The sequence below is a fragment of the Podarcis gaigeae genome (genome assembly GCF_964106915.1).
Source record: "Podarcis gaigeae genome assembly, chromosome: 1".
NCBI lineage: Eukaryota > Metazoa > Chordata > Lepidosauria > Squamata > Lacertidae > Podarcis > Podarcis gaigeae.
Genome location: NC_139678.1, coordinates 85,488,562 through 85,504,486, shown reverse-complemented (window position 1 = coordinate 85,504,486; position 15,925 = coordinate 85,488,562). Strand labels below are relative to the sequence as shown.

At 48.1% G+C, this 15,925-nt stretch overlaps 1 protein-coding gene across 1 annotated transcript; it reads right to left on the bottom strand.

The window, feature by feature from the left end:
• Positions 1–2,169: 2,169 nt before the first annotated feature.
• LOC310843353 (tubulin alpha-4A chain) lies at positions 2,170–10,495 on the bottom strand. Its single transcript, XM_083736614.1, has 4 exons — positions 10,288–10,495; positions 4,781–5,003; positions 3,852–4,000; positions 2,170–3,207 (listed from the first exon to the last, which is right to left on the bottom strand). Exons 1-4 carry the CDS (start codon positions 10,288–10,290, stop codon positions 2,236–2,238), a joined length of 1,347 nt encoding a protein of 448 aa, XP_083592740.1. The 5' UTR covers positions 10,291–10,495; the 3' UTR covers positions 2,170–2,235.
• Positions 10,496–15,925: the final 5,430 nt, after the last annotated feature.

Genomic DNA, 15,925 nt, shown 5'->3' with positions numbered 1-15,925 from the left:
TCAACATATTTAGTATGTGATTTGCAAATATATAAACTTGGGGGGGGGAGGGGGGCAACCATGGTGTAGTTCTCTTACTCCTTATACTTTTGTCTACTTCTTGTTGTATTCCTGGTAGCTTTACCATCTTTTCTGGCTAGAAAAACTGCATTGTGTAAACATTTGTGTGTTTTATCTGCTCTAGGCTACAGCTGCTAATTATTCAGAGCTGAAAAGATCTGTGTGGGGTAGGAAATCATGTCTACCTTGACCAAGGTGTGAGTCAATTTTCAGAACAAGAGTTGTGTTAAGTCTGTTGGAGCAAACTCACAAGAGAGTCTTAAAAGACCTTGAAAGCTCATGTTATTACTGCATCAGCCTTCATGGATGCAGGCAGGGACACACACACACACACACACACACACACGCGTACCTAAGTCTAGAAATGTTTCTCATCAATGAAAGTCAGATACAGTATGATGTATTTGGTCTCAGTACTAAACTTCTGTATATGTGAAACAGAACACACATCAGGCACTTTAGCCATGTATTAAACAGCAGGGATGGCAACTGCTGTTAGTGCAGTTAAGGCATTCAGACTGAAGAGTGTGTCAGCAATGTGAGATTCTTTGGCCCTTCATAAAGTAGGGGTTGTACAGAAAGGGGTTCACACATCCTCCACCACCCATTGCGAGAGTAGGTAAAGAGGGGAACTTCTAGTTTGAGATTCCTATGCTATATAGCCCATGTATAGTCAAAGCAGCCATGGGGGCAGGCAAGAAGAGAGAGGACTGGCTGTCTGCCTGGTATGGAGGGCAAAGCAGTTTACAGAGGCCTTGCCAGACCTGACTTGCAGCCAGCACATTTTCAGGTTGGGTGTAACCACTCCTCCTCTTCCACTCAATGCCTCCCCCCCTCCTTTGCTCCTGGAAGAATGAATAAGTGCTTTGTCCAGAGAAGCAGCAGCCAATAGAGGAAAAGCAAACATTTTTCATCTGGAGTACATAAATCCTACCCCTAATTTCACAGTTAAGGTGAGGCCCACTCCCATCTGTCTCGCTGATCTCACTGGTCTTTATCTTTAAAACTTTGTATGACTCCTCACTTGTCTAAGAACTGGAGCCTAAAGCGTTCTAGGCAAGGTATGCCTGCAAGCAGCTTAACATTTGAAAGTAGAGCTAGGAGGGTAAAAGAGAGAGTGACATCTTCAGCAGAACATACACCAGTCTTTGATTTTATGGTTGAGAAGCCTAGAAAAGTAGAATTCAGCATTTCTCCAAACTCTTCAGGGGATGTGTCTATCCTACGCAGTGTAGTATGCAGAGGGGTCAGTGGTGGCAGACTGGAATACAGGGAATATATCCCCGTTCAAGGCAGGGGTGGTGTTAACTTTAATGAGATTTCAGCCTGGATAGGAGATTGCAGGGGATCTACCTGCAGTGGGTATCCAAAGGAAGTATTGTGATGAGATGCAGAATTAAATCCTTACCTATGCATAAAGTTTTACCCTTGTTTGGGGCAAAGTCACATCCAATCCACTTTGCAAGGTCGTTGTGCAATTAAAATGCTACTCAAGAGTTTTAGGGAAAGGGTGGGAGAGAGGTTTTGTAATAGCTCGATATCCTACTTCTGCTGTCTTCAGGACTTTTTTTTGTGTGGGGAAAAAGCTAGTTATTGTCAGAATATATGAGGCAAAACAGAATTTCCAGTGCCAAGAAAGGAGGCGCATAGAGCTGCCTACAGTCAGTGAGATTCCTCACTTTTATTTGTCCCGTTCTTGTTAACCTCATTTCACTTTCCTAATTCTGGTTTAAAGTTTTGTACCAAATCAGGGTGGTTGTGGTAATGGTGGCACTTGGAGAAAAGAATATGCTAGTATGCATGATTTGATTATCAATTTTACTGGGCACATAATTTGTTTTAACTTGGTGAAGTATAAGACCTGTCTAAAGACTATGGGGAAGGGCAGGATATAAATTTAATAAAAATAGCCCATGTAGTCTCCATGGTGCAATGTTGTGCCACCAATTTGCTCAGCTTTAGCTGCTATGGCATGCACCTTCTCTTTTCTACATCCTTCAAGGTGTGTGGAAGGAAATGGCCATTATGTGGCAATGAACAGCACTTGAAGCTGTTCCACCAGCAAGGTGAAGCTGTAACCCTATTCAAGAAAGAGGCATACCACAGAAATTCAGATAAAACCAAACATACTTTATTGAAAATGAAGGTCCATCAGACAATGTGCAGCATCTAGAGCTACTCTTCTCCCTCCTCTTCATCCTCATATGAATCAATGCCCACTTCTTCATAATCCTTCTCCAGGGCGGCCATGTCTTCTCGTGCCTCGGAGAACTCCCCTTCTTCCATGCCTTCCCCTACGTACCAGTGGACAAAAGCCCTCTTGGCATACATCAGGTCGAACTTGTGGTCCAGGCGGGCCCAGGCCTCAGCAATGGCGGTGGTGTTGCTCAGCATGCACACTGCCCGCTGCACCTTGGCTAGGTCTCCGCCTGGGACTGCAGTGGGAGGCTGGTAGTTGATGCCCACCTTGAAGCCTGTGGGGCACCAGTCCACAAACTGGATGCTGCGCTTGGTCTTTATGGCGGCAATAGCAGCGTTGACATCCTTGGGCACCACATCGCCTCGATACAACAGGCAGCAGGCCATGTATTTGCCATGGCGGGGGTCACATTTCACCATCTGGTTAGCTGGCTCAAAGCAAGAATTGGTGATCTCTGCTACAGAAAGCTGCTCATGATAGGCCTTCTCTGCAGAGATGACCGGGGCGTAAGTGGCCAGAGGGAAGTGGATGCGAGGGTAGGGCACCAGGTTGGTCTGGAACTCTGTCAGGTCCACATTGAGTGCCCCATCAAACCGAAGCGAGGCTGTGATGGAGGACACAATCTGGCTGATAAGGCGGTTGAGGTTTGTGTAAGTTGGGCGCTCGATGTCCAGGTTCCTGCGGCAGATATCATAGATGGCTTCATTGTCCACCATGAAGGCACAGTCTGAGTGCTCAAGGGTGGTGTGTGTGGTGAGGATGGAGTTGTAGGGCTCAACCACAGCTGTTGATATCTGAGGAGCTGGGTAAATAGCAAATTCCAGCTTGGACTTCTTGCCATAGTCAACCGAGAGCCGTTCCATCAGCAGGGAGGTGAATCCTGAGCCGGTGCCTCCCCCAAAGCTGTGGAAGACAAGGAATCCCTGGAGTCCTGTGCATTGGTCAGCCTGTTGGGAGGACGCAAAAGAAATTGTTGCTAAATATTAGCTTCTCTCAGATTGCACTGCACTGTACTATTATGACCTGAGACACTGCAGAGATATATATATTCCTAGATCCATAAAGTTCAGACTTCACTAACCTGAAGCTTGGATTAGCCACTTAATTGCCTAATGATAGTATTTCCTTGCCTCCGGAAACTCACAACTGTGCATGGACCAACCCATGCCCAGTAACCTCCCTCTCACATACACAATCTAGAAGAGTTGGTAGCTCTTAAATATTAGGAGGTGCTGTTGCTGTTATTACACTTGTAGCAATGAGCAGCGTACCCACTGCCTCTTCTGGTTGGGAAAGGGATGGGAAAAGTATCCTAGCAGCACAAGTGTGATCATTTCACTTCATGCAAAGTGCCCAAGAAGTGGAAAAGCTCTCCCCTGTATGAGTGAAAGGCAGCGAGCAGTGGAGGCAAAGAGAAAGTAGAAGGCAGAACACAGATAGTGTCTAAAGCAGGGTGAGGAACATTTTCAGCTCAAGGGTGTCATTCCCTCAGAGGGAATCTTCCTTGGGCCACATGCTAGTGGCGCAATGAACGAAGAGACAAAAGTGAGCAGACCTGAATTTCTATTCCCATCCCACACCATGACTATACCAGTTTCCGGATCCTGTCCAGCACCAGGTCAATGATCTCTTTGCCAATGGTGTAGTGCCCGCGGGCGTAGTTGTTGGCAGCATCTTCCTTGCCAGTGATCATCTGCTCTGGATGGAAGAGCTGACGGTACGTGCCAGTACGAATTTCATCTGCATAAAGGGGTTGGAATACAAAATAAATTATCAGTATGGTGGATATTTCAGACTCTTTAATTGGGTAAGCAAATTGAGGAACCCTGACACACCTACCCAAAATGGGAAGTGTGATCACCTGCAGCCCAAATTCCTCAAAAGCTTACAGGACCCAGAATGCTCCTTGCCCAAATCACTTTACTAGCATGTTAAGTTAATACAGTCTGCCTCTCTGGTCAGTTACTAGTTTTGATGAAATCCCACTATGAGAATCAAGTGGGAGTTGGTAAGTTGAACTCCTCCATTGCATGCTGCCAGATCCCATTGTCACAGTTGCCACCTACCCAGAGTCCTATAGATGGGGAACTGCAGACCCCTCAGACTCAAATTTGGCCTAAAGTCTGCCAGCTACTGACCTAGTGCCAGAATCAATGTAAAAGTTGTGCAAGCAGCAGCCAGAGCAATTAAGTCTGGCTGCTGCAACTGGAGTTTGTGCCCCCCCACAATGACTTGAGTACTCAGGTAGACCCCCAGAATAGTATTTGGAGCATTGAGCATGATCTTTCATATGACAAATAGAAAGGCTTGCACTGGCAGGATGGGTGTAATAATGTGGCATTGAATTCCACCCTCAGTGTTCAAGGATTCCTTAGCCGCTAAATGGATCAAGTATTTGCTCTGACCTTTCAGAAGTGGGCCCAGATCCCTGCCCAAGCCAGGCCCAGGGCCAATGAGAGGATTAACCGCTGGTGCCCACCAGAGAGCTTTTGAGGCTCAGATTCCTGCACATGCACTCACCAATCACGGTGGGTTCCAAGTCCACAAAGACAGCCCGGGGCACATGCTTCCCAGCTCCAGTTTCACAGAAGAAGGTAGTGAAGGAGTCATCCCCACCGCCAATGGTCTTCTCACTTGGCATCTGTCCATCGGGCTGAATCCCATGTTCCAAGCAATACAGCTCCCAGCAGGTGTTGCCCATCTGCACACCAGCCTGGCCGACATGGACTGAGATACACTCACGCTGTGGAGAGAGAAAGAGTTGTGAGCCTATGGCAGAAAGAAGGAAGGGGGTAGAACCATCAAGATGACTCCTAGCCAGAAGCCCCAGTGGCAGCTCGTGCACACTTGTTGGCAAAAGCTGCTGTTTTAGCTGAATGCCCTTCCCTTGCTAAGGGGTTGCCAACATTTTTGGTCCACTGGGCACATTTTGAATTCTGAGCCAGTGCTGTGTGAGCATGGCATAACAAAAAAATAAGAGTATTTTTTGCTCCCCTCCAGACAACCAGTGCCTGTAGCCAATCATAAGCCATGGAAGCCCCGTCAGACATTCGGGTTCCAAAGGAACGTTCGCAAGCTGAAACAATCACTTCTGGGTTTGCCGTGTTTGGGAGCCAAAACGTCCGAGTCCCAGGACGTTCGACAACCAATATAGCCTGTACCAGCAAAAATATAAAAGGGAACCCCATCATCTTTCCCTTTCTCACTGCCCAAGTGGATTTCTCTCAATCACACACATACAAAGCATACTTGAGTGCACACACACACAGGTGAAGGAAGTGCTTGCCATTAAAAAATAATCCATAAATACATGGTGGCCTATGGGTGCCCATGGGGACCACAGCACCTGCAGACCCCAGGTTGGCAATTTCTGCCCTTGCAATTCACCTGAGAGGAGTAGACACCCCTTGGGGCAAGTGATCTAGAGAATTTTACAGTGGCAGTTTAAATGAACACTAGATGCAAAATAACTATCTTGGTGTGGTTTTGCCTCTAGTCAACCAAACCAGGCAGCAGCAACGTTGTAGCATGAGAGTCAGGAATACAGTCATCCAGAGGCCTCTGAATTAAAACTGCCATTATCCTGGACCACTAGTCATGCTGGCTGGATGCAAATCTCTAGTATCCAAACTGCTAGAGGTTCCCCACCCCCGAGTTACAGGACATGGGGCAGAATCACAATCCACTTCCAAAAATGTAATGCCAAAGCAAATTGGGTAGAGGAATTGGAGGGAATGCACCTGAGCTGTGCATTGCACTGAAGAGTGCCAATCTATCCCTAATTTGGTCACATTGTGGTGCTTTTAGAATTTGGTGCAGCAGTGACTGGAGTGAACAAGACATTTAGCAGCTTTGTTAAGCTGTCTATTGCACACGGAAGCCACAGGGGAGTGAGCAGAAGCAGTCGCTCGGTCGGCACTTCCAGCCTCTTACGCCCACACTCCAGAGTTTATTAAAAATGCATAGAGGTTTCTTCAGCATTCTCCTCTCTCCTGCTTCACACGGCACACATATTTATTCTACGCATTTCATAAACCGCATTCTAGCACCACCCAACCTAGGGAACCACATCAGGCCAAAACATGAGAATTCATTCTCATTCCCTCTCCCTGTCCCCAGGGCAAAGGCGCCTGGATCCCCACACAGGTGACATCTAGTCACCTCCCGCCTGGCAGCCAAGACAGTGATGATAGGCCTGCGTAGGGCTCACTTATTCAAAATTAGATCTGAATGCTCAGAATGACTTTTCTGTCAGGCTTTCCCAGCGGGATGAATAGGCCATTTGTGTCTGTTTTGTATCATTTGTAAAGCTCCTCTGTTATTTTTTGTAACTGGCTTTTAGTTATATTTTGTACATCACCTTGGGATGCATGTGGGAGGCAATTCATAACACAAAAAACAGCAGCATGTTGATGAAGGCTTGCACAGACCCACTGAATGGGAAGCAGAATTGGAGTGTGTGAGAGGAAATTGGAAGGGCAGGGAATAGCCAGATCAGGGGACACGAAGCCAACACACTCAGGTTGCTGACTCAAGGCAGCCCTGACTCTAACTGCAAGTCATCATCATGTCATATTGTAGTGGCCAAGCAGGCAACAGCCCAAGGGAACATTCCCGAGGATCTCCTGTGACTGGTGAGTTTATGCCAGCCGGTGCAGTGTGGGTCTTGCCACCATAATTTAGGTCAGGGTCAGGGAGGGTAGCTGTTTACAGAGCCACCCAGCCTGTTGGGCAACCCAGCCCATGGAGTTAGCAATCTTCTTGCTGCGACAGTTCTGGCCCATCTCCAGCACTCAAGCTGAATGGGCCTAGGCACATAGATCATTCTGCTTTCAGTCACCTCCCACTTCCGCCATTGAGAGAAAGGGAGAAAGAACCCGTTGGATGCTCAGAGCAAGTAATATTGGTAGAGCTAGAGGAGCCAGACTGACCGGCAGGGAAATGGGAAAGCTACATACCAGGAATGGTGCGGGGAGGAAAATCCACACTTGGGAGTGGGACTCCCTGCCTACAATAACTAGCTACAGTTGTAACATTGCTGCCATGGTAAACCCGTTTTCAGATTGCATTGCTTTAGACTGTGGATGGGGGAATCATACGGTCCAATGCTTCTCCACAAGATGCTCTCCACTTAGAAAACTAGATATTGGGGAGAAAGGATAGTGGGCTAGTTCTGGGTGAGTTTTAGGCTCTCTTTAAGACCATCTCTATTAAGTTATACCTAACATATGAATCTAGCACAGATTCCCCTTTGTCAGGTTTTCCCTTCACCCATTTATGGTAGGAAGAGTCTGGCTTCACTCACTGTGGGGGTTGCTACCAGGGTGAATAGAGAAAGGGGGCACATTTCCCCTCAAAGAGCATAGGTATGTTGCCCATGGTTTCATTTCAGAAGGGGCACAAGTGGAACCAGATCAGTGCACATGTTAGAAGGACAAACCATCCGACCACTGCTAAAGCAGAACATCCACGCTGGGACAAAAATAACCTGCCACCATACCACAGAGGTGACATTCCATCCTATAAAATCATGCCTGTTTTGCTGCTCCTTTTACGTGCCTTCTCTCCCCCCCCCCCCACGTCTCACCAGGGAAGCAACTCATTCAAGGTACACTTGAACTCCCACGAGTTTTTGTCAGGCATCTGCACTGTATTTACACACGGTTAGGGAAAGTGGTGCATTGCAGGGAGTATCATCACCAGAGGCAATGCCATTCACACTGCACACAGCTAAGGTCTGGCCACATTCCCAATTATGCTCTACAACGGAAAAAAAATTCCAGGCACAAAGTTTGGAAACAAAGTTTTGAATTCCATAGAGATTCCCTTTTGAGCAAGATGAAGCTGAACATCTTAAGTATTCCCCCTCCCCCACTTTAGAGGAACAGCAATTGACTAACTTTGCTTGGGTTTCTTTTGAGGCTATTTTGCTTCAGGGTATGTTTCTATAAGGATGAAGGTTTAATTTGTGTACTTTTATGTGTCATAAGTGTGCTTTTCTGTGCAAGTTCTTATATTTCAAGAATTGGCATCTACTGGAATTCACCAGACACAATAGCTTTTAATTCCCTCCCCCCAAAAAAAATTAATCCCAACAGCATCCGTAAGTGACAGCACTTAAAAAACCAAAAACCTTAAATCTCAATAACAACAACAACAAAAAATCAATTGCAAAAAGAAGATGCATCTCCAAATTTCCACAGGCAAACTGAGAACAATGTAATAGCTATCTTTTGTAATGGCCAGAGGCTTGACAAAAACTGACTGAGCATAAGGGCTAAAACCAACCTGCAAGCCACTGAGCCCCAGGTTCAGGTTTTCCTATGCACTTGGCCTTCAGCAAGCTTTTATCTCAGCCTCAGTTCCCGATATAGGAATTCTGAACTTCCTTACAGGGTGGTAAGAGGATTAAGGAGAAAGCGCTCTAACCACTTTCAAGTGCTAGGTTGACAAAAATAAAAACCGACTAGTGAACTAAGCCCCTCTTTTTCAAGGGTTCCCTGGCTTTACAACAGAGGGGCAGAAGAGAGGTGCACCTCATTCCCCTACTGCCGGGTCTCTTCAGCTACTGCTCGCTATAGGCTTCCCAGCACCAGAGCCCCTGATACAGACCAAGTTAGCGAGGAGAGGAATTGTCTGGTTGAGAGAGCAGCGTTTTGTGGTCACAGAGGGCGAAGAGTTTTCAGCCCCTCCCAGGGGAGGAGGATTCTCAGAACCCACACTTCTACATCGGCTTCTTGCACTTCCCGTTTCGAAATTCGAATTAAACGCTCCGACTATTGGCTAACTAGAATTAACACCGGATTTTTAAAATGGCTCTCTTCCGCTTTCCGCTCAAACGCATTTTTTAAAAACGCATATTCAAAAGTGACGCAGTCCAAAGTCTTTTTTTTTTTTTTAAGACATTGCGTCATTTGTGAAAACGCCCCGACGGCCTCCAGGGAAGCGGCTCCCAGAGGTGGGAGAACGAGTCTAGCCGCTAGAAAGCGCCGGGGCCCCGCCAGGCAAAGCTCCTCGCCCGGGTGGGATCGGGGCTGGCGGCAGAAGGCGGCTTCCTTCCTCGCTCATTCGCGCGTCTAGCCCGGGACGGCTAAATATAGGAGCCCCTCCCGCAAAGTGCGAAGATTCCCTCGAGATGAGACGGGAGATGCGATTACCTACTTTGGACCGGAGCCCAGCCGCCTGCCCAGCTATTTGCAGCCCTGGGATTTAGCTGGAAGCGGGGCGCCCGGGCCCAACTCTCCCTTCCTGCGCAACCTGCCTATTAATAACTTTCCCAGCCCCCGCAGTCTGTGGGCGACGATCGGTAACGGGGAGGGAGCGAGAGGCACGGAAACATTTGCCGCACGACTCTCCAGAGCGCGGCGCCCCGCGCCCTCGGGGGCTGACCCCAACTTCCTCAGCCCTCTCCTCGACCTCCGCACGAGTTAGCCGCCCGTGCGCCTCCAAGACAGCTGTCCCTTCTCATTACACCAACGTGGCTGTAAGCGAGGCGCCCAGGCACCGAGCGCGCAAGCGAGTCTTTCCGGGCACGCGGCCAACTGCGATCAAGAAGCTCAGGCCGGGCCTGCCGGATCCTGTTCTGCGGCTGCTCCGCGCGCACCACCACCACCCCACCGCCATTTACACGTGCGTCGAGGGCAGCTGCCGCGCTCTGCAGTGCGCACTTCGAGGGAAGCCCCCAACTAGCTCCCCTGACTTCTGCCCCTGGGCCTGGAGACACCCTCGCCATGTTTGTGGGCGAAGGGGCGCACCTAATTCCCGCTCTAAGATCAGGCGGCAACCTGGCACCATCATCCGCGTTTGCCCCGCAGGAAGCTGGGAACGCTTCCCACCCGCCCCGACGGGCCCCGACGGGCACCTGCCGCGGAACGTGCCAGCAGCTTGCGCGGACGCGCAGCTTGGAGACCGCAAGCCGAGAGGCGGGCGACGCGCTCCCCCAGCCAGGGGGATACGTCGAAGCTCGCTAAGGAAGCAGCCCCCAAGCGCTCGGTGCGCTTCCCTCGCGCAGCCCCCTTCCCGCTCACCATGATGAGGAACGGCGGGGCTGAGAGCTCACGCTGAGTCGATGCGACGAAGTCTCTGTGAGAAGCAGCTACGCCTGCTCTAGCCCGCCCTGCCGCAGTGGGTTTATAAAGGAGGGGGCGGGCCCAGAAGGTGGCCCCGCCCCAGCTCCTCGTTGGTGTTTACCGGGAGGCAAGACGCCTAGAGAGGAGAATTAATCATTTCCAAGGTGGCTGCTTCGTCTCCAAATCGAAAGTCACCGTGCAGACTCTTTCATCACCAGACGCAGCAGGAGGAAGCGAAGAGAAACGGCTAAATGGGGCTGGGACTCCTTCCGTAGAGGCAGAAGAGGGTGCAAAAGAGGGGATTTAAGGGAGATGCAGCTTTAGAGAAAAGCGCCTGCAAAAATATCTTCGAAAAGGATGGGGCCTGCTGCACCCAGGGGGGCTGCCCCTCCTCCATTGCACGTTGGTCACTTTAGTGACACGGAAGTCCAATGTTTTTGCAGCTTCTTCACAGGCAGAAATTAAAAGCTGGATTGATTTATTTCTTAACTGTGGCATCCCCGTGTTGGCAAAACCTTCCCATACCACATAGTTGTAAAAGGTACAATACCAATGCTGATTTCAAGCTGGTATGGGAAAATGTTGCTGAACTACAACTCCCAGCAGCCCCAGCAAGCATAGCCAGTGGCCATGTTCAGCAACATCTGGCAGGCCATAGGTTCCCCGCAGGCAGCAATCCAAGGTGTGGCCTCACCAATTTCTTAGTGTATTCTAATAGGTCTGGCCCTGCCTTCTGTATCCGTCTGGAAAATTAACAAGGCAGCCACGGAAACACATACACACAGACAACCATGGGAAACTGTTGCACCATGTAGCCATTTTTCATAAGAGAGCCGTATGCACCACATGTTTCTATAGGTTAGAAATGTCATTGTTAAACTATGTTAAACCCCTGGTTTCTTTGGGAGGGTTTGTCAATGGTCCATGGCATTGATTTACGACAGGTATATCCAATGTGATGCCCTCCAGGTGGTTTGGACTGTAACTCACATCAGCTCCAGCCAGCATGGCTAATGGTCAGGAATGATGAGAGTTGTAGTCCACGACATCTTGCGGGCACACTGTTAGCTGCACTGGGTTGGGAAATTTGTTGCATGGCTGCCCCCACATTGTTGGGGAGACAGGCAGGTACGAATTCACATTTAGATCTAGTGTGGAGAAGCCTAGTGGGACTCGCTTCTGAATAAGCTACTTGTTTGCTTATTTAAAACATCCGTGCCCTTTCCTCAACAAGCCCAAGATGGCTCACCATGTATGGAAGGTGACTCCAGCAGGTGTAGCTTGTCATGCAGGCTATACCTGCTGAAATTTCCTCTTCTGCAAAACTGTCAAAAGATGAAGAAGCCCTGCCCTCTTTTTCATCAGGTCACCCTAAGTTGAAACAATAACTATGGCTGCTGCAATCACATACCCATTTAGCTGAGAGTGGGCCCCACTGAAATCATTGGGGCATAGTTTTGAATAGACATGGATAAGATAATGCTGTTAACCATTTTGACATTAACAATATATAAAGTGATCATAAAACACTAAAACAGGAACAACAGTGAGAAAGGATTTAAAATATCAGTAACCAACCAAAATCAATTTAACCACAGCAATCTGATCCATCTCAAAAAAAGGGAGTAACCATTTTATGGCCCAAAAGCCTTCCTTAAAAAAGGAAGGCTTTGCTCCTTCTAGAGGATGCCATTAGAGAGGGGCCAAGGTGAGTGTTGGGATGGGGGGGGGGGAGAGTTCCAGAGCCTGGGTGCAGCTACTGAAAAGGCTGTCTGCCTGCTTTCAACTAAGCGTATTTCTGTGGATGCTGGGACAAACAAGGGTTGCTGAAAGTGATCTCACTAGTTTCATGTTGGAGAAGATAGAAGTCTTTCAGATATCCAAGTCCCAAGCCTATAGGGTTTTGAAGGTCACCACCACCAGTATTTTAATATGGGCTCAGAAATAAATGAAGCCAGTGGCAATGGTTTCAGTAAGGGAGTTGTGCACTGCTTACACGCAGTCCCTGTTAACAGACTGGCTGCGGTATTCTGGGCCCAATATTGCTGAGTACCCTTCAAAGGCAGCCCTATGCAGAGTGCATTGCAGCAATCAAGCTGTGATGTATATGCTACCTGGGCCAAGTCAGCAGTTTCTCCAGAAGCAGACACAGTTGTGTGACAGCCCAAGTTGCAAACCTTTTAGGAATTTCCTTACAATCAAGTGCCACATCCATTTTGTTAAATAAAATGAAACAAAAGCTGGGCAAAGGCACTCCTGGCCACAGCCATCCAAGGTCCTGAGCTGCTAAAGACTGGGCTGCTTAAATTGGGTTATGCTTAGAGTGGCGTTTGTCGATTGTGCCCAGAAGGCAGCCAACTCTGAGGTGGGATCAGGATGCAGGAAGTCCTGGCTCAGTGACAGCAACATGACACTAGCTGGAAGCAGCAGTGGAGCATATGCCCACACTGCTAAAGGCGGGTGTGCTCCCTAGGAGCATAGGGCATGGAGGGTGCCCTCCCAGGTGTGGGATAGCCACTCAGGTGCACAGAGCGGAGCGCACACCCTGCAGCCGGGGGTGGAGCAAGCCATCCATGGGGGCAGAGCGAGCCACCAATGGCAGACACTCGGTGCACCGCCTCCCGCGCCTCCCAAGTCTCCCCCAAGCATTCAGAACAAAGGGAGAAGGGGGGAATGCCACTGGCAAAGCAGCATAGCTCCCCCCTTCCCCCAATGGCTCAGGGTAGGCTTGGGAGTCACGGGTGGGCGGCGCGTCAAATGTCACCCCCCTCAGTGAAGACACTGAGGGCGGACTGCCCCCACCACACCCCCTTCCTCCGCCCCTGGCTGGAAGGTCGGAGAAGATGCAAATAAAAGAGAACTGCACAAATGCAGATTCCCCCCCCCCCCGACAGAGCTGCAATAATGGTAAAAGCCACACCTGGGATATTATTATCATTATTATGGTTATTATTCTCCTCTGCCCAAAACGCAAGAGCTGTCCAAAATACAGGTGGCATCATCACCACTCCCCTGTTCTGCCTCTGCACAAAATATAGGAGATGACTTGAAAACCCTAAAAGCCAGGATGGGGGCAGGTGTCTTCTGCCCATGATCCCTTGTTCCCTGAGGTTCGCCCTTGCCCCCGGGGCTGTAGAGGCCTCTCCCTTCCCTCTGCTCAGGAACGCTGCCTGTGGAGGTGACAGGCCTAGGCACGTGAGGCAGCTCTCTTGTGCATTTCCAGCTGTGCCTGCCTGGACAGGCAACCCTTCCTCAGGGCTCTGTCTCTGCGGGAAATACTCCCTGCCAAAAGCAGGAAGACTCTGACTTGGGAGCTGATTTCACTTCTCACAAGAAAGTCAGGCTAGTGGTAGTTCTCATAAATTCCACTCTGTCATTTATTTATTGAAGAACTCATAGCATTGGCATTGGGAGCCCAACAAGAAAGGGAAAGGAGAAAGGAAAATGGCAGGAGGAGATATACAGCAGCCCACAAGTTTGGGGGGATCTGCCAAAGGGTGCCAGCCAAGCTGGTATGCAGGTTTGTTGAATTAGGCCTCTGCCTAGGAATGCCCAGCAGAAGAGTGACCAGTTAGGGACATGTTTGCAGGCCTCCGTCCGGGTATCAAGGATGAAACCCCATCCTCATATTTCAACCCTTTGGAGTAATCAGCTGACACACATCCAACATATAACAGACTTAAACCTTCATTGCACGGACAACTAAGACATCATGCACATACCTGTCCTCCAGTCCATCAGGCAGATTTTCAGATAAGCCATGACCAATGAAACCTGAACAGAAGGGGGGAGGAGTTAGACAATTGGAAATTGCAGAGTTTGGAGAAAATGAAGGATAAAGTGTGAGACTGGTTACATTATGCTCAGATTAATGAAGTTTTTAAAAATGATAAAAAGTTAGGGTTCCAGGTGGAGAAATCGAAATTGGAAACAGAACTGTTAGAACCTAAGACTAAGGTACTTTCAAGAATGTATAACTTGCTGTTAAAATGGAATACACAAGATGAAATGGTTAAATCGGCTATGATAAGGTGGGCACAGGACGTTGGGCATAACATTATGTTTGAGGACTGGGAAAGGTTGTGGACCAATGGGCTGAACTTCACTGCATGTAATGCTTTGAAGGAAAATGTAATGAAAATGATATATAGATGGTACATGACCCCAGTTAAACTTGCCAAAATATACCATTTGTCTGATAACAAATGTTGGAAATGTAAAGAAAATGAGGGAACATTCTTTCACCTCTGGTGGACCTGCCCTAGAGTGAAGGCCTTCTGGGAAATGATATATAATGAGCTGAAAAAGGTATTTAAGTATACCTTCACTAAGAAACCAGAGGCCTTCCTTTTGGGTATTGTCGGCCAGAAGGTGTTAAAGAAGGACCGAACATTTTTTATGTATGCAACAACGGCAGCAAGGATACTCATCGCTAAGCATTGGAAAACTCAAGATCTACCCACACTGGAAGAGTGGCAGATGCAACTGATAGACTATATGGAACTAGCCGAGATGACCGGCAGAATCTGAGACCTGGGAGAAGAGAAGGTTGAAGAAGATTGGAAGAAATTTAAGAATTATTTAAAAAAGCATTGTAATTTGGTTGAATGTTAAGATGGAGGCTAGATCATAAATAATTGGCCACCACTAAATTAGATGCAATTAGGATGATAAATGTGATTGAGGAAAAATCATAAACCTTTGGGAGAATTATTGGATTATATTCTAAATGAATGAGACACAATAATGTAAACAAGATGATAAATTGCGGGCAAGAATTGACAATGATGCAAGTGGGAGCGGGAGACGTGAGGGAGTCCAAAGAAATTAAGAAACTATGTTATGATATATGTTACACTGATCATTCTATTTGCATTTATGTTTAAAAATCTTAATAAAAATATATTTAAAAAAAACAGAAGGTGGAGGAGTTTATTAATTACACAGAAGTCAACTAAGTAGAAAGGGGGGGGGGTTCTCCCCAAAATGCTCCCCCACCATTCACAGAGCAACTGACATGAGGCAAATGTGTAGCGTGAAGGCACCCCTGACTTGCATGGTTTGGGACTACATGGGCTGTGCTCAGCTCGCCTTAGGCTTGACAGCTGCCTTTCTGCTTTCCCTGACTGTAACGAAAAGCCTGCTTTTCACAGACTCTGAAATTTAAGGTAAAAGGAACATGATTTGGGGGATGCTCTGTAGGAACCTGCAGATTTTCCTTGCAGCTCAGCTTTGGTTTTCGTTGTCCCTGGCCTCAGGAAATTGTTAATCCACACACCCTGTCGCACACGCTAAGAAGGGTAGTCTTACTCAGAGTAGACCCATTTAAGTTAATGGTGCTAACTTGGTCATGTTTACTCTCAGTAAAGCCTAATTGCATAATACCACCCTCACGGTTCTACCACCATCATGCCACTTCCACTTTCTGTTGGTGTTGCACCATGGTAGGCTCGGGAACTTGCCCTGTCACCACTTTTTCTGAAATATTTCACTTTAACGAATTGCAAACTGATCATGGAGAGAAGAAGGAACAAGTTTATTTAATGGGCTGGTTTCTCCTTTTCTCCAGCAGGTCAGTCCTTATGGCAGGAGTTGC

Bases quoted from the DNA above. Each gene is read 5' to 3' on its own strand.
- LOC310843353 (XM_083736614.1), bottom strand. The intron at 4,001-4,780 runs GTGAGTGCATGT...CCCTTTATGCAG, and splicing joins CTTGGAACCCACCGTGATTG to ATGAAATTCGTACTGGCACG. The intron at 3,208-3,851 runs GTATAGTCATGG...TCCTCCCAACAG, and splicing joins TGGACAGGATCCGGAAACTG to GCTGACCAATGCACAGGACT.